Source organism: Cnephaeus nilssonii, assembly GCF_951640355.1.
Source record: "Cnephaeus nilssonii genome assembly, chromosome: 20".
In the NCBI taxonomy this organism is placed as follows: Eukaryota; Metazoa; Chordata; class Mammalia; order Chiroptera; family Vespertilionidae; genus Cnephaeus; species Cnephaeus nilssonii.
In genome coordinates, this window is record NC_137091.1 from 23515423 (window position 1) to 23533937 (window position 18515).

An 18515-nucleotide genomic window follows, 5' to 3' on the forward strand; every position below is an offset into this window, starting at 1 on the left:
GAATCAATGCTGTTGACTATAATGGAGGTTTGCATTTTTCTAATTTCTTATTTAGGCTGATCTGAGCAAAGATGTTCAAATTTCCATTTACTTAAACAAGATGGAGTTCTTGCTACGCCGAAGGAATATTTTTAGCTTGGTAATTTGCTTAGAAACTGCCTTATTCAATATTTGATGTTAAATTTGAACTAAAACACATAGCATCATATGACATGGGTTCTTACATTAACATTTTGTTGGATTGGAAACAGAATCAACACATTAGTCATCTTAATTCATTTAAGTTGGCTTTCTCCAGAATTCTGGAATCCAAAAACAACACATTTGTCAATTTTACACACAAAGGGAGAGGCAGGATGTAGTTTATAGTTAAATATCCAGCTTTGCAATGAAAAGCCAATGAATGCAGTTATAGTAAGTTGAATGAAATTCAGGGTGAAACAAACAGTGTAATAAGATTTTGATGCAAATTGAATACTTTAAAAATTTCTTTTATATTTATTTTAACGAGATTCTCTTTATAGATGCTTGCATGGAATCTTATAAACTGTCTAAAATTAAATTTTCTGTGGTTGTTATCCACATAGTTTCTTGACTTGTCTGTTGTAATTATTCACACTTGCTTTCATAGAAAATCTACAGGTCAAGGTCACCTTCATATCCTTCCACATCTTGTTATTGTTTGGCTTTAGGTCAACTTAGAATTGAATGTCAAAAGTGCATTGTTTATTCCAGAGCTCAGCAAACTATAGTGCACTGGCCAAGTCCAGCCCTCCAAATCCAGCCTGTTATTGTAAATAAAGTTTTATTGGAACACTGAAACATCCATTCATTTGCTTTTCTGTGTTTGCTTTCATGTTATTTTAAAACAGTGGAATTGAGTGGTTGTGACAGATCATATGGCCTGCAAAGCCCATAATATTTAATATCTGACCTTTTACAGAAAAAGTTTGCCAACCCATGGTTTATTCTATTAAAACATGTTTCTCATAAAGGGATTCCTCTGGCAAAATTTCACAATTGTTAAGAAACAAAGCTCACCTCTCCTAAAGAATTGGTATGCTTTTCTTCATTTTATAAAGAAGGCATTATAAAGTATTCTATTTCCCTTCTTTACCTTGGTTGGCAGGAAGCTCAGAATTAACATTTATTCAATTGAATAATCAGCTAACTTCAGATTCTTGGTAGATCAGTTGTTTTTGTTTTTTTTTCTCTCAATATGAGCACACATTTTTACTTTTTTAAAAATATCAACTTTTTGAAGTACATTTTTGTTATACACATGGATGACACTTGACACAGTATACAACCAGATAACTCCTCTCCCCCTAATCAAGATATAGAACATGTACATCTGCACAGAAATTTTCCTCCTGCTTTTTTCCCAGGCTACTTGTCAGTCTCACCCCTCTCCCAATTTCCATGTTATTTTTAATGACAGTGTTGTATGTGGGTGTTTATTGTGTACTACGTTTTGGAAGGAGTTGGGATACCAGCTAGTAGTTGTTGAATAGCATAGCTACTAGAGAAGCTAAGGTTCATTTATTCTATTTAGTCTTCACAAATTTTTAGATTACCATAGAATATGAGATATAAATCACATAGAGAACGTTTTAGCTAATGTTGTATTAACCATAAGCCTAATGAATTGGGAACTTGCTACTTGCCAAGAACTCCGCAAGTTATCTCATTTGATTTTCCTAACAGCTCTTTAAGCATACATCTTCATATTCCCCTTTGACAGATGAAAAAACTGAGATTCATAGAAGTTAAGTATGTCAGTTTCCTGGGGCTGCTGTAACAAAGTACCACAGGCTGGATGGCTTAAACAGCAGAAGTTTATTGTCTTACTAGTAGCCCTTCGCATGAATCCGTGCACCAGTAGCTCTCTGTGGGGCCTGGCCGCTCCGCGCCCACTGCCCAGAGGCTTTGCGCGGCCCAGAGGCCCATCTGCGGCCGGGCGCAGAACTCTTGCCTTGTCGCCGTGGCGACAAAGCAAGCATTCCGCCAGGCTGCTCATGCTGCCTGCTCTCAGTGTCCGCCCGCCCCTCCCTCCCCCCCCCCCCAGGACTGGGGGACTCCAGCGGGGCTGAGAGGACTGGGTGCCGCCATCTTTGTGACGGAGTGATGGTTAATTTGCATACTACCTTTTTATTAGATAGGATAGTTCTGGAGAATAGAAGTCTGAAATCTAGGTGATGGCAGGTTTGGTTCCTTTTGAGGGCTGGGAGGAAGGATCTTTGGTTTGTAGATGACCGTCCTCCTGTTCATATGGTGCTCTCCCCATATGTATGCTGTGCCCAATTTTTCCCTTTTTATAGGGATACCAGTCATATTGTATTAGGGCTCAGCATAATGACTTCACTTTAACCTAATTACCTCTACAAAGACCCTATCTTCAAGTAAGGTCACATTCTGAGGTACTGGGTCTTTGGACTTCAACATATGAATTTTGAGGCAGGGGGGTGGTGGGAGGTGGGCACCACAATTCAATCGAGAACATCCAGCATCCTTCTCAAGACTCAAAGGTTCCCATAAAGTGGCAGTTCCAAGTCTGTCTGACTCCAGTGAGTGGCCCTTCCAGGATGGTGCGAGGAAGAGGCGGTGCGGTGAGGGAAGAGCCAACATTCAGAGAGAGAACTGACTGACTTTGCCAAGGAGGACACTGTAAGAGGCTTTAGAGAGTCAGGTCCTGGAGCCCGCTTTTTTAACTTACTAGCTGTTTGACTTTGGCTTTTCCGAGCCTCCGTTTTCTTATCTGCACAATAGGGATAACAGCATCATATCCCATGGTGGAGGGTTGAATGGGACTGGGTTGTAAAAGTGGTGTGTCCATATGATGCATCATACAACAGTGTGTTGTTAGGGAAGGTGAGTTCTGGGCATTGACAAGGCCAGAGAATCTTCACCTTGAACAGGCATCTGAGTCCCCTGAAGGGCTTATTAGAACCCAGATTGATGGGCCCAACACCCACAGTCTCTGATTCGGCAGGTTTGGGGTAGGGCCCGAGAAGGTGCATTTCTAACAAGTTCCCACTGTTTGAGTAGCAAGGAACTAGATCTGTCTTTCACTTGCAGATATGTTGTTCAGTTTTCTTAAGAGAAACTCCAAGGAGAACTTAGATATCCGACAGAAGTCTCATTTACTCCACCTCAGTGACTGACCTCTTTAAGGGATGACGTAAATACTTCCATCTTACTTCCTGTGGTTGAGAAGCTTAGGGGACATTGCCTTTTCTCCTGGTAGACTGAGCTGATCTGGTCGAAAGCACAGTGTATGAGTCTGCTTAGGTTACTATAAAAACAACTACTGTAGACTGGGTAGCTTGAACAGCAGAGGTCTATTTCTCACAGTTCTGGAGGCTGGGAGTCCAAGATGAAGGTGTCAGTGGGGCTGGTCTCTCTTGAGGCCTCTCTTTGCCTTGCAGATGGCCCCTTCTTGCTGTGTCCTCCCATGGTCTTTCCTCTGTGTGCACATATCCCTGGTGTCTCTCTTCTTATAAGGATGCAAGTCCCATTGGATTATCACCCCACCCCTGGCCTAATTTAACCTTTTTTTTAATTTAAATTTTATTTTTCGATCACAGTTTACATTCAATATTACTTTGTATTAGTTTTAAGTCTACAGCATAGTAGTTAGACAATCATATACTTTATAAAGTATTTTTCTCAAGTATTCTCCCCAATATTTCAAGTACCCATTCCTTGGCAACATACTTAATTATTATCATATTATTGACTATAACCCTTTGCTGTACATCCCCATGATTATTTTGTAACTACCAATTTGTACTTCTTAATCCTTTCACCTCTTTTCACTCAGTCCCCAACCCCCTCCTCTCTAGCAACCATCAGTCTGTTCTCTATGTTTATGGTCTGTTTCTGTTTTGTTTGTTCATTTTCATTTAACCTTAATTACCTCCTTAAAGGCCCCATCTTCGAAATAGTCACACCAGGACTCAATATAAATTTTATTTAATTTAAAAAAAATCATATTTTTATAGATTTCAGAGAGGGAGGGAGAGGGAGAGAGAGAGATAAACATCAATGATGAGAATCACTGATTGGCTGCCTCCTGCATGCCCCCTACTGGGGATGGAGACCACAACCTGGGTATGTGCCTTTGACCAGAATCGAACCTGGGACCCTTCTGTCCACAGGTCGATGCTTTATCCACTGAGCCAAACCACCTAGGGCTCAATATGAGTTTTAAGAGGACACAATTCAGCCCATAACAATCACTGTGACTCATAATCTGCTTTTCCTTTAATAAATTTCTTAGATTCCATGCCTATTTCCTTTTCTGTATTTGTCTTAAAGCCCTGAAGAAAATCTAGTGCACTTATCCCAACAGAGCCTTTGAAACATTATGTGCTTGAGGGGCAGGCTGCAGGTTTGAGCCGAATAAAAAAGCTAGTTGAGAATGCCTCCTCAAGCTATCTCATCTAGGAAGGAGAATCTCCATCAGAATCTTTGTGGCTGTTGCCCAATCGCACAGGCTCCCACCGCTGGGAGCAGAGACCCCTCTGGGCGCACTGTTTGCATGGAAGCTCTGTGCAAGCGGCAGTCCTCTGTCCCTGCCGGATGCCTTCCCCAGCTCTGAGCGCTCTCTCCTCTTTGAATGGAAGTTGAGCCTAATCCCTAATTAGAAATATTACCTATGTGGGGACTCCGACTGGGGCTGTCTTGGCCCAGAGGCAGCAGCTGCATGGTGGGAGCCAAACACAACTTCGCAGCTGGCTGAGTCTCCAGGAGCCAGGCGGAGTCAGCCGCGCCTGGAAGGCGCTCCGAGCCTCTGACATTCACGCCAAGCAGGTGCCTGATCACAGCTGATGGTTAGATGAGAGGTATAGATTTTAAAATGGGTATGTTTCACCAATCCCTCGGCATGGCGTTCCAAAACAAAATGTTATCAAACTGAAAAGGAACACCTTCCTCTCTCCCCGTCCGAGCCAGTCGCGTTGTGTTTAGGAGCGTTTCTTTAGCAAATGGTAGCTCCCTTGGGGACCCAGGCTCTGTGGCCACCAAGTGTGTAACGATTCTTTGTTCTCCCTCTGTGCTCCCTGGCTTGTGGGAGGAAGTGGAGATTTTCTTTACTCCTTCGAGAGCCAGTGTAGGTTCCTTCCACCCAGGACTGCTGTGGACTGTTTGTCACAAGAGAACTCACCAGAGAAACAGAAACCTATGGCTCTTTTGATGCTGTTTTTAGAGAATAGTAGTTACTCACTAAATATTTCTTCAATTGAATTGGAAAAAGATGATTTAGATTCCATTATGGCATCATCTAGGCATTATTGTTATCACTAACAATAAACTCAGTGCTGCGTTTTACTTTTTAAATATCTACAGGGTACTTAATATGTAGGAAAAATATAAGGTAGTCTTGTATTTGGTAGGATTTTTGTTAATTATGAATGGAAAAATGTGACATTTTGTTTAGAAATGTCAATTTCCAATTAAGCAAAAATTTCATAATTTTATAATCACTGTTATATGTCCTTATCACTACATCAAATTTTATGATTCTAATGATTATGAGACTGAATTTTATTAAAAGTGGTATAACTATTGGAGCCTCCTCTAAATGAAAATCAAATTTTAGGAGCTTTCTTACAATCCATAATCTTCCCTCCTTTCCTCCCTCCCTTTTTCCTCCTTCCTTTTTTCTTCCTCCTATTTTCCTTCCTTCCTTTCTTCCTCCCTTCCTTCTCTTCCTCTTTCTTTCTTTTTTGCCATTCATTAACCCTGAAAACTCACATCACAGGTGCATTGCCATCCCTGTTTACATATGAAGAAACTGAGGTGTAGAGGGTTTAGATGACTTACCCAGGCTGGCAATTGGCAAAGCCTGGTTTTGAACCCAGGTTTCCAAGTTACAAGCCCCAAATCTTTTTTACTTTTAATTTTTATTATTGTTTAAATTTTTTTTTTAGCTTTTAAAGTTATATACAGTGTGCCCCCCCCCAATGTATACACACTTGCATAGCTGATAGCTTAATTTTGAACATAAAATGTATTTTTTACAAACATTGCCTTTATAATTATTCAAAGTGTGTGTATACATATTTTTGGGGCACCCTATATATTTTTAAGTTGAGTTGAGGTGATGTCAGTGTTTGTATTTTAAGAAAAAGTGACAACAGAAACACACAAGGCAAAACCACTGTCAAACTTGATGAAACTGAAAGTGATGATGTTAGATACGTCATCTAAGAGGGTGACCTGGTTATATACATTATCAAGTATACTTTTTTCCTAATAGGACAAGGTAAGGCTTATCCTTTAATGTGATGTTTTGAGTTAAACTCAATTTGCTTTAAAGTTCTTTACATTTTGTTTGAGCGAATCTTTCATTTCAGTTGTTACCGCTTCCTAACTAATCTCAGTTACTGATTTTGTTTCCAAGTGAGGAGCTGTAGGAGTCACTGATTTCTGGGCCTGACCCAGAGGGTTCAGCGTTGATGGACCCGTCCTTCACGATAGCTTCCACGACTGAATTTAAGTCATACTTCCCAAAAATTGCATCTTAAGTCGGTGTACGTGATGGAGAAGGAAAAGTCAGTTTGGACACTTTAAAAGTGAGCCTCAGGGAAGTGCCGAGTTTTCCCAGCCTGGTGTTTTATGTATCTCCACATGACTTTGGGAGCATAAGGAATCTAATCTTTTTAAAAGGCAAAGTAATATACCACTTTTAAAATGGTGAGAGCCAAGGTCGATTTAAAAAAAAAAGGGGGGGGGGCAGGGAGGCTTGACTTAGAAAGGCAGTCATATTGCCAACCCTGAGCACGCGGGAGGGAGCAGGCCTGTCATTTCTGGGAGCTCAGGGTGGAATGAAGAAGGTTTTTCATTGTCAACAGTCCCTTCCGAAGCACCTCTTAATTGACAGGAGTGGAAAATACGTTGGGAGGCAGGCTGATCGTGGTCCCACTGGTAATTAAGAAAGTAAAATAAAGGGGTCTCTTTGTGGCCAGAGTGGGAGCAGGACCTTCGTGGCCGCCCCCGTTTGCTCTAAATCAAAGAACCCCATCTTGGGCAGGGGACAGAGCCACGGAGGCCGCAGTCCTGAAAGGAAATCCTGGCCCAGCTGTGAAAACAATGAACCGCTCAGTAACCTGATACAAGCGTGCCTGCAGATTCCGAGGCGGTTCTCTGCTCCTCTTGAAGTGGCTGTAAATTAATCCATCAAAGTGGAAAAAGCCTAACTTCAGGGTAAATCTTTCCACCTCTGAAAACCAGAAACACTTTGGTTCTCTTAGTGGATACTACTGTGAGTGTGGGATTATGAGAGGCGGCACTGTGTGTGTGTGTGTGTGTGTGTGTGTGTGTGTGTGTGTGTGTGTGTGTGAGTGATTTGTTAGTTACAATGGCTTGCTCTCAGAAGCACATCAAGGAGAGCCAGGCAGCGAGAGCCATGGTATTCCTTCCATCATTAATGTCCACAATGTAGTTGAGAGCCTTTAAAGACATAGTGGTCTCTACGTCCAGTCAGCTGGATTAAATTATTATTATTATTTTTTTTACCAAGAAGCCTTTATTTTTGTTTCTTCTATTTCATCCTGTTTTAATTTTTTCTTCTCAAAGCTCTGGGCCAAGTTTATGAATGTGCCATGTACGCTTTGTTAAAAAAATCCAGTGTGGCGTTGCTTTCTTCTTATTGGGAGGGCTCTTTAGCTTAGACTTTCATACCGATAGTCCTCTAAAGTTTGGCATTGAAGCCTTCTAGAAATTAAATGAAAATTTGAGCAAAATTTGTAATGGCTGTGGTGTTCAGAGTGCCCCATGTAAAATGCCTTACTTATGAAAGCATAGAGACAGGGTTGAAATAAGCCCGCACTTGTACGTTATTGACCTTGGAGAATGTGGAGAGAAGCTGTTACTGCGGATTAGTTATGCACACAGAGGGCTTACACGGGGAAGTGTTTGTGAACGCAGAGGATGGTGTCAATGCTGAGCCCCGTGATGAAATATTAAATGAGAGAGAAGATAATTTGATAATGTGTCACCGTTTGGGGCAGGAGTCCATAAACTAAGTATGTTTATGTAATAAAGTAGCTGAAGGGGCCTCCGGTCTTTGCCTCGACATAAGGACACAGAGAAGAAATAGGCACTGGCCGCTGTTGACACGGAAACTCATGCATTTGGACCATTTCTGCCTCTTTCAGAAGGACAACTGCTCAGTAAGTTTACTAGTTTAAAACAATGGGAAGAAAGTACACATACCTCATCAGAGTCACAAAGAATATACATCAGATTCTGTAAGTCACATTCAAGGATACAGTGAGCAGGCAGTGGCTGGTGGGCAGTGTTCCGAGCAGGTTTGTCCTGCCTGGAGGAGCTCTGAGTTTGTGCCTTTAACCCCACGTGGTGAGTGTGGTGGTTTGGAGGCTGGCTGGGGCCCACCTGCTCTGAACTCAGGCCACACCCCTTGGGGATCCTCCTCCTTTTTTGCCTCTGACCTTGTGAGTCTCTTAACCTCTGGGACTGCTGGTTTTCTTACACAGGAAATGATGACAGTGACGCTTCATAGGGATTTTGTGAAGTGCATCTTAGATGAGATCATGTATTTCTCACCTGGTTTAGTGCCCAACACCTAACAATGGCCCCCTGTCCTCCAACTTACATTCCTTCAGAAGTCTTCTCTAAAAATCAGCCTGCTCAGAAAATGTGTTGTTTGGAATAGAAATATGGTAGGTTTCTTTCCATTCCCACTTGCCTTCATTTCTCTGTATTAACATTTATAAAGGCCTGTAAATGATCAACTAGATATCATTCAGTTTTTTTACATTTAGCTTCCTTCCATAATAGGCACACATGCACGTGCTAAAAAAATGGAAATAGCCTAGATGTTCTCAAATGCATTGCCCCTGACCAATGGCTTTCCTGCCCAAGGACTACTAACCAATGTTAACGTATATTAAGCACATGCCTTTCCTACCTTTGTGTTTCAGCATTGGGATCATACCTGATGCAGTTCTGTACTCTGATATTTTTCTTCTTGATTAATGCAACATGTAGATGTTTTCTTGTGTCTCCATCTCATTTCACCTCATTCTATTAAACTGCAGCACAGTATTTTGTTCTATGCCTGCTGTGTAATTTATTTAACCTCACTGATGGACATTTAGGTGGATTCCAGATTTTTGGCTGTTACAAACAATACTGGTTGAACATTCCATATATATATACTAGAAGCCCGGTGCATGAAATTCGTGCACGGTGGGGGGTTGTCCCTCAGCCCAGCCTGTACCCTCTCCAATCTGGGACTCCTGGAGGGATGTCCGACTGCCCTTTTAGGCCCGATCCCACCAGGATCGGGCCTAAAAGGGCAGTCGGACATCCCTCTCACAATCCAGGACTGCTGGCTCCCAACTGCTTGCCTGCCTGCCTTCCTGATTGCCCCTAACCGCTTCTGCCTGCCAGCCTGATCACCCCCTAACCACTCTGCTGCCAGCCTGGTTGATGCTTAACTGCTCCCCTGCCAGCCTGTTTGCCCCCAACTTCCCTCCTCTGCCAGCCTGGTCACCCTAACTGCCCTCTCCTGCAGGGTTGATCACCTCCAACTGCCCTCCCTTGCAAGCCTGGTCCCTCTCAACTGCCCTCCCTTGCAGGCCGGGTGCCTCCCAACTGCCCTCCCCTGCTGGCCATCTTGTGGTTGCCATCTTGTGTCCACATGGGGGCAGGATCTTTGACCACATGGGGGCAGCTATATTGTGTGTTGCAGTGATGATCAATCTGTATATTACTCTTTTATTAGATAGGATAGAGGCCTGGTGCACGGGTGGGGGCCAGCTGGTTTGCCCTGAAGGGTGTCCGGATCAGAGTGGGGTTCCCTTGGGGCGTGGGGCGGCCTGAGCGAGGGGCCTGTGGTGGTTTTCAGGCCGGCCACGCCCCCTGGCGACCCAAGCGGAGGCCCTGGTATCTGGAATTTATTTTCCTTCTACAATTGAAACTTTGTAGCCTGGAGCGGAGCCAAGCCTGCTGCTCCCTCCGAGGTGGCAGCCATTTCTGTGGCAGTTAATTCACCTTCCACAATTGAAACTTTGTTGTCTTAAGCGGGTGAGCCTGGCCAGTGTGTGCGGAAAGCTTTGCTTCCCCTGTTGCCGCCGGCAACCCTGGCCTGCTCTCTCAAGCTCCATTCTGCCGCCATTTGTTTGAATTTGTTTACCTTCTATAATTGAAACTTTGTAGCTTGAGTGGAGGCTTAGGCCTGCAACGGCTATGGAAAGCTTGGCTTCCTCTGTTACCTGGGAAACCTTGCACTCTGTGGCTGTAGCCATCTTGGATGGGGTTAATTTGCATACTCACCCTGATTGGCTGGTGGGCGTGACTTGGCTGGTGTGCATGGCTTATGTAGCGGAGTGATGGTTAATTTGCATATTACCATTTTATTAGAGAGGATGTATATTTAATCCTCATCCGAGGATCTTTTCCCATTGATTTTTCTAGAGAGAGTGGAAGGGAAGTGTAGAGACAGAGAGAGAAACGTCGATTTGGTTGCCTCCCACACGTGCCCTGACTAGGGCTGGGAATCAAGCCTGCAACTGTATTCCTCTCACATTTTTGCTCAAGTGGGCAAGTTTATTTGTAGGATAAATTTCTGGATGTGGAATAGCTGGGTCAAGGGCACATCCACATACGATTTGATAGCTATAGCCCAATTGCCCCCAAAGATGTTGAGCCATTTTGAATTCTGCTCCTCTTCTCCCTCCTGTTAACATATGCGGTTGCCTGGTTCCCTCAGACCCTTTCTGACATGGACATTGCTCAGTTTAGTTGCCCTTACAGATTCCGTCTTCATTGAGGCTGCCTAGACCCATGTTAATTGTAATCTTTGGGCCTTTTTCTCACTGTGATTCTTAACACACTGGGATCTGCCCTGTCGATAGTAGGTCAGATGAGAACTTATTCAACCAGCTCAGTGGCAGCACGAGTAGGCAGCCTGGGGTCAGTCTTGCCTCTTGAGAGATCCCGGGCAGTCACTTGGAATTTATTATGTAGCTTTACAAAACATTATATTCCCAAAGCATGTAAGTGCAGCCTGGTGATATTTCAGAAAGATATTCCATGTGAGCGGACCATTCCCTGCTTCTGTATCCTCAACACGTGAATCGGTATCTTTCTTTGATATGTATTTATATTCGAAACCCATTTATGTTATCAGGAGGATTTAGGAACCTCTGTGTGGTACTTGTTGCTAGCTGTATATAACACATGCACTGAAACCAGGGCTGGTGATGACTTATTTTCCTCTGGAGAGACCTGTGTAGTTTTGTAATTTCTTGAGTTGGCAGCTGTGTTTAGGGTTTAGCGGGCACAATTTATAATTCCTTGGAACTCAGAACTATGTCATTGAAATGGCGTGCGAGGTAAATGTGATCACTCAGGCAATTCAAGTGACTGCAGAAACAGCGGTATGGATTCTCTGGTTACTGTTCTGTGGCATTGACCTTACGGTTGTGGTGGATATGTGTCTAAATCTTCATCGGAAGTGCCCAGGAGTTAGAGTGCAGTATCATGGTCAGTGTCATGCCACTGCAGTTTCATTCCCATTAATTAGATCAGTTTGGAAAGTAGGGTCCTTGAGCTTGCAGGAGAATGAAGGAGGAACTCTCATCCTTTAAGCCAGTGGTCGCCAACCTTTCGGATCTCACAGACCACCAGTGGTCTACGGCCTACTGGTTGGTGACCACTGCTTTAAGCTACTGGTTTATTAACATAAAAATTATCCCCAAATTTGAATTGTCCCCAAATCTAACTCAAGATGAAAGACATTAAGCTTATGTATGTGACGGTAGGTCTCCAGGGAGGGAGATGACTTGTGCTGGCCGATTCTGCAACTTGTTGGTTGGTTCCTAACGACGCTTTAGTGGTCTGTTCTTGGGGGGGGGGGGGAGGGGGTTAGGGGGAGGGAATCACCATCTCCGTGGCCTTTTAATTGTGTTCAGCTACAAGTAACATTTATCTCCAGTGTTTCACAATTATAAATTAATAATAACAACCCATTAGAAATTACGGGTGCTGTAAGCCCCAGCTCCTTTGGGCATCTTAATAAAAATGATAATTAAAATAATAATTTACAGTAAATGGGGACACTGCCCAAGTAAATCCACAGTGTGGAGGAAATTAAAAATCTCAAACCAGAAGGAACCTTCCTGGCGTTGGGAGAGAAATGGCCTTGCTTTGAGCTCGCACTTCCGTGATTGCTGGGCCTGGGCTCCCAGCCTGACGTGCTTCGTGCCTGAGGAATCGGTGACTCTCCTTGTCCGTCCAGCCTAGCGGTACGTCTCACTGGGTGTGGCCCCTGTCCCCGCCCTCTCCACTGCCACGCACTCCACTCTTCCCTTTGTGTTCCTTGTCTGGGTAAACCAATTGGCAATCTCACCTGTGGCCCAGCTGCCATCCTTGGAGACCTTGGGTGCTCTCTCTAAAGTGGACGCAAGCAGTCTCAGGCTTTGTAGATTTGTGCTTCCCAGATGGTTTTCTGGTTTCCCCTTAGCTGTTGAGTATCAGCGGCTCCTCACCCCTCCTGGCTGGTCACAAGGCTTTAGTGTCTTCATGAATCCCTCTTCTATGTGAGAACCTGAGGCATCTTAAATGGATAACATAACAATAGTTTGTAGTGCTACTCCCTGCCCAGGTTCTTGTACATGCTTCCTGCCACGTGCAAAAGAGCCCCACAGTTTTATTTTGGGGCCCAGAGTTTCATCTCCCATTGCGTTTTCTGTTCCTCATTCTCATGGGCCCATCTCCAACCCTGGACCTTGTTTTGCCATGCACCCGGTCTTTACTGCTTGTCTGGTTCACGTCTATATCCTTTGGCCCCAATGTGGTTCCCGGTCCAGGGGTCCTTCTTCCACGCAGCGACACTTGGGAGATGCACAGGAGGGTAAGGAACTTGCACCATGTATCCAAATTCCTGCAGAGCCCCGAGTCCTCACCCTGGCAAAGCCGAGTGCTGCTGCCAGGTCTCCCCGGCCCAGCTAGTCCCCATCTTCTCATGCTTGAGAGCCTAGAGTTCGAGGTGGCCTAAGTGACATCTCAAGCAGATCCGTGTGAAACAGTCTTTGAGTGAACTTTCAAAGTTTGGATGTGAACTTTCTGATTGAGGCTGTTTTGTGGTTAAGTCCTGAGCCATTGTCTCTAGCAGGCATCTGCCCCAGGTAATGCGCATCTGAGCATCGAAGGCCCAGAGTGGCCGGACAGGTATGTCAGCAGTGTGGGTGGTGACTTAGGCCTTCAGGATGGTACTAACCCCATGCAAGGCGGTTTAGGGGCCCAGTGTGGCAAGCTTTTTCAGAGAAGTTGGATATCTACTTTTGGATATGGAATCTCCCTGATTTTTTTAATGCTGGTAACTAATTCATATTAGGAAGGAAGGAATGGAGGGAGGGAGGGTGCAAGGAAGGGAGGGAGGGTGGAAGGGAGGGAGTCAGGGAAACAAAGCGTGGACCAAACAAAACTGGCCTGTGGGCTTGATTTATCCTGTGATCACCATTCTAGAGAATGAAAACTAGTGTAAGATAAGCAGGTATTTAATATTTTTGGTATGTTTTACCTCTTATGGTACTTTCATGTCTGTAGGCAAAGCTTAAAACCCAAGACGGAGATATCAAACCTCCACGGGACTGAATTTTCCCACTTGGATTGGCTGGAGCAAGTGCTGGAAAACTGACACTGCCCATTGTTTTAAGATGTGTGCCCTTGTTTTCTTTGTATTATTAACTGAAATATTCTTCTGAAAGCACTCTTGCCACCTCTGTGCAGTTAAGCTCGTTCAATCTAAGCATCGCCATAAAGTTAATTTTTTGTAAGACGAATCAGGTTATTAAATTTAGTAAACCCACTGCCTTCAATATCTTGTGCAAACTTTGGCATCGTGCAGAATTGGCTTAGCTTTCTACATTTAACTAATTAAACGGGAGTGAGGAATGCGATTCTCCTGGACTTTCCAGGACTTTCGCAGTAGGTAGCATTATTCAACTTTTTTTTTTTTTTTAACTCCACACTCTAGAGATACGGTTTACTATAAAAATGTTATGGTCCTTCCTGTTAAGCCATCATCTTTTGAAATATCCATGCTTTGTTTCTGCTCCAAAGGCAGTTGTAAAGCATCAGGAGACGGAGGTGCCTGTCGAAGCTTTAAGAGTAGACTAGCGGTGTGTGAGGCATTGCTCACTTAAGGAAGATGGAAGACCCACAGTGCAATTTCCCATGACACAGGGACAGATGGCTTCACCATAGCCACAGTCAGGAATTATCTAGGGAGACCGACCGGGTGCAAACTTGCACCAGCAGCCCGTTGCTGCCATCATGTCAGACGTGTTCTTGCTGGTAATAAAAAGTCCTTTGCCAGAGGTTATTTTGTCAAGTGAAGCAGCATGACTTGACAGGTTTGTTTGGGAAAACATATATACAATAGTAGCCCATCACGCGATACCGCGTGCAGTACGCCGCCCGCCGCTTCCGCGGGAGCTGGCGGGAACCACAGCACGCCGCCGGGAGCCGCATTGCTTCTGTGGGAGGCGGGCCTGCCATCTCCTCTCCGGGCCTGTGCTCGGCTGTGGAGGCTGTGGGCCCAGCTTCCCCCGCCCCCCTCATCGTCCCTCAGAGGCCCTCTGCGGCTGGAGTGTTACCGCGGCGATGAAGCAAGCGTCCCACCCCGGCTGCTCTGCGCCTGCTGCCCAGAGACCCTCCGTCGACAAGGCGATGAAGCAAACATTCCGCCAGGCCGCTCACGCTGCCTGCTCTCAGCGGCAGCCCCCCCAGGACTGGGGGACTCCGGCGAGGCTGAGGGGACTGGGCGCTGCCATCGTGTGGCTATGGGCGCCACCATATTTGTGACAGAGTGATGGTTAATTTGCATATTACCCTTTTATTAGATAGGATTTTAAATCCTCACTTGAGGATATGTTTTTATGGATTTTAGAGTTTTAGGGAGAGGGGGAGACAAAGAGAGAGGTGAGAAAGAAACATCGATCAGTTGCCTCCCATATGTGTCCCAACTGGGGATCAAACCCACAACCTACCCTATGTGCACTGACCAGGAATCAAACCCATAATCTTTTGGTGTACGAAATGACACTCCAACCAACCAAGCCACCTGGCCAGGGCAAGAAAATAATTTTTGATAGGAAAAGTGCATGATTTGCCCCCACAGATTTCTAGCTAGTGTCTTTCAAATCTGCAGTGGAATCTTTGCAGGATTTTACTATTTATTCATTTGAAAGGAAGAGGGTCATCAGAACTATTTGAAACAATTGGGATTTTTTTTATAGTAGTCCAGCTGCTTCACTTGACAAAATAACCTCTGGCAAAGGACTTTTTATTACCAGTAGCTTATTAATAATATGTAAGAGCCATTCATTCCTTTGGCAGATATTTTTTGAATCCTACTGAGTGTTAGTCCCTTGGGATACAGAGATGAAAAAGGCACAAATTGTAAGGTGTTTGCTGTTAAACTGGTAAATTAGATACATAAAGCCCTGCCTGGCCCAGCATTGTGTCGATAATCTCTCAATCCATCGGAAATATGTTTGCTAATGAATGACTAAGCGTTGTGTCCACTATGTGCCCCTACTCCCCTACATCATTTTTTAAATAGTCTGATGAAAATGTGCTGAGAAATATTTCTGATAATTGCTCTCACCTGGAAATTTCATAGGGACACAGAATCCATCATCTTCAGTAAGATCGGAGTGTATGAAGTCCTGGATTGCAAGTGAAGTCGTTTTTGGCCACATCATGTAACCTCCATTTGGCTGTCAGCGTTTCATTAGCCTGATGGATGCAGCCCGTCAGTCAGCAAGATTTTTCCCCATTCCCGCTCCCATCCAGTTCAGAACAGTGGTGCTACACAACCTGGTTGAGAACCAATAGGGTGATGTGTATGGTGCTCAATAAAGGCCATTCACCATGATTCAGTGTTTTCTAATGTTGACTTCCCTTTAAACCATAGGGTTTGAAACCGCCAAGTCTTTTGCCCTCCATGGTGCTCACGTGATCCTGGCCTGTAGGAATATGAGCAGAGCCAATGAAGCCGTGTCACGCATTTTAGGAGAATGGGTAAGCAAGCACTTGACTGTGTCTTTTAATTGTCAAATACACACGCCAGGATGAACACATGGCGGTTGTAGTGCAGTGCGTAAAGTTTATTGCTCTTGGAATAATGTTTTCTTTAGATAGAAAGCCACGTTCACTTTGTTTACTTGATGAATGAAAAGGACAGGCAGGCCCGCCTTCATCCACACTTGTTTACAGTTCATTGTCAGTGTCAACTGCTCTATAGTCAGCGGTTGGTGAATGTTTACTCATTTAGCTCATGTATTAAGAAAAATAAAGTGTGGTTAACGCCCCTAAATACAACTGAGAGCTTGTTTTATGCTTATGGACTTTACGGCGAGGAAGGAGCAGACTTGAACCCTGTCTCTGGGTTGTGCTTTTCTATCTCTGTGTCGATGTTGGTGTTGATACATCTAAGAGGAAATAGTCACTGAGGGCTTGCAGTGTCCTTGGGGCTCAGGATATAGCCTCAAACAAAACAAAATCCCGACACTCATGGGCTTACCTTCTGGTAGGAGAAACCGACCCTGATGTCAGGTGATTTTTAATGCAGTGAAACATAATAAAGCGGCGTGAAGGGTAAGGAGGGGCAGCGTGGACTCTTTCAGGTTGGGTGGTCAGCAGGGACCCCTCAAAAGGTGTGACATTTGATCCGAGACCTGAATATAGTAAAGAAGTGAGCTCTGCCAATGACAGGGAAATACTGTTTTTTAAAAGATAGATTTTTATTGCTTTCAGAGAAGAAGGGAGAGGGGGAGAGAGAGAGAAAAACATCAATGATGAGAGAGAACCGTTGATCATCTGCCTCCTGCATGCTCCCTACTGGGGATCAAGCCCACAACCCAGGCATATGCCCTGACCAGGAATAGAACTGTGACCTCCTAGTTCATAGATCGATGCTCAACCACTGAGCCATGCCAGCTGGGCAGGGGAAATACTGTTTAAACAATGGGAACAGCACGTGGAAAGACACAGAGGCAGGAAAGTGCCTGGAGGATTCAAGGGTCCACAGGAGGCGAGTGTGGCTGGGGCCAAGGGGGAGCGTGGAGATTGCAGGGATGTTCCGAGGGCCTCACACAGGGCCTCAGAGACAATGGTGAGGGGGGTATTTGGGACTCTGAGCCAAAAGTGATACAGTCTGAGTCATTTTTTAACACAATCACTGGGCTTTGGTGTGAAGTATAGACCAAGTTCATTTATTCAGTTGTCACTTATTTACATACTAAAGGCCCAATGCACGAAATTTGTGCAAGAGTAGGCCTTCCTTCCTCAGGCTGCTGGCACCAGCTTCCCTCTGGCACCTGGGACCTGGGCTTCCCTCCAGCACCCAGGACCTGGGCTTCCCTCCAGCTGCCAGCAGGCACCCGGGACCTGGGCTTCCCTCACAGCCCTGGCTTTGTCCGGAAGGATGTCCAGTCTAATTAGCATATTATGCTTTTATTATTATAGACTAGAGACCCAGTGCACGAATTAGTGCACGGTTGGGTTCCCTCGGCCTGGCCAGCGATCAGGGCCAATTGGGGCTGTCTCTCCCAGTCCCGATCGGGGTTGATTGGGGCCAGCTGATGGGGGGGGGAGGGTGGAACTATGGGAGGTTGGCTGGCCAGGGGATGGGACCGGCCGGCCATGGGAGGTTGGCTGTGGGAGCACACTGACCACCTGGCTGGCCGGAGGGAGGGGTCGTGGGAGGTTGGCCAGCTGTGGGAGTGCACTGACCACCAGGGGGAAGCTCCTGCATTGAGCGTCTGCCCCCTGGTGGTCAGTGCGCATCATACCTACTGACCGGTCACCTGGTCGTCCAGTTGTAATGGTTGCTTAGGCTTTTATATATATAGATTCTTGAAGTGCACCATGGTCTTAGGTACTGGGGCATACTGTTAAGGAAAAACAGATGTTACCAATATCTTTGTAGAACTTTCAGCTCACAGTGAAAGACAGATTTAACCTGAGAAATATAAGCCTCTGTGTAAACTTGAAATAATGGCAAGTGGTACTGTGAAGTATGTGGTACTCCAAAATGGAAAATAGCGCCAGGTAGGTGGGGGGGCATCAGAGTCCCCGAGAAAGAAGTAATTGAGCTGAGATCTCAAGAAAGGGTAGGGGGTCCCTAGCCGGTTTGGCTCCATCCCCAGTTGGGGGCGTGCAGGAGGCAGCAGATCAATGATTCTCTCTCATCATTGATGTTCCTATCTCTCTCTCTCCCTCTCCCTTCCTATCTGAAATCAATAAAAATATATTTTTAAGAAAAGAATTTTTCTTTCAAAAAAAAAAAAAAAAAAAAGAAAGAAAGACTTGGGGGAAGGTGGGAGAAAGGTCACACCGGGCAGAGGGAATAGGAGGAAGAGGTGGTGGAGGCGATGACAGTCACGTGGCTGGGAGCAGAGCGTGAAGGGGTTGGATCATCCTTGCCAAGACTGTCTTCGTTTTCTGAACACCATGGAAGATTTCTTGCCATC

The 18515-nt window shown here is 45.0% G+C and overlaps 1 protein-coding gene across 3 annotated transcripts in view; it reads left to right on the plus strand.

The window, feature by feature from the left end:
- WWOX (WW domain containing oxidoreductase) overlaps positions 1-18515 on the plus strand; it is a 948216-nt gene that overhangs the window by 31765 nt on the left and 897936 nt on the right. For 2 of the 3 annotated variants that reach the window (XM_079799408.1, XM_079799409.1), the window contains exon 5: positions 15956-16062. The exons of the other annotated variant lie outside the window; for it this stretch is intronic. In XM_079799408.1, the coding sequence (XP_079655534.1) occupies positions 15956-16062 (107 nt within the window). The remainder of the gene's footprint in view (positions 1-15955; positions 16063-18515) is intronic. 3 annotated transcript variants of the gene reach the window in all.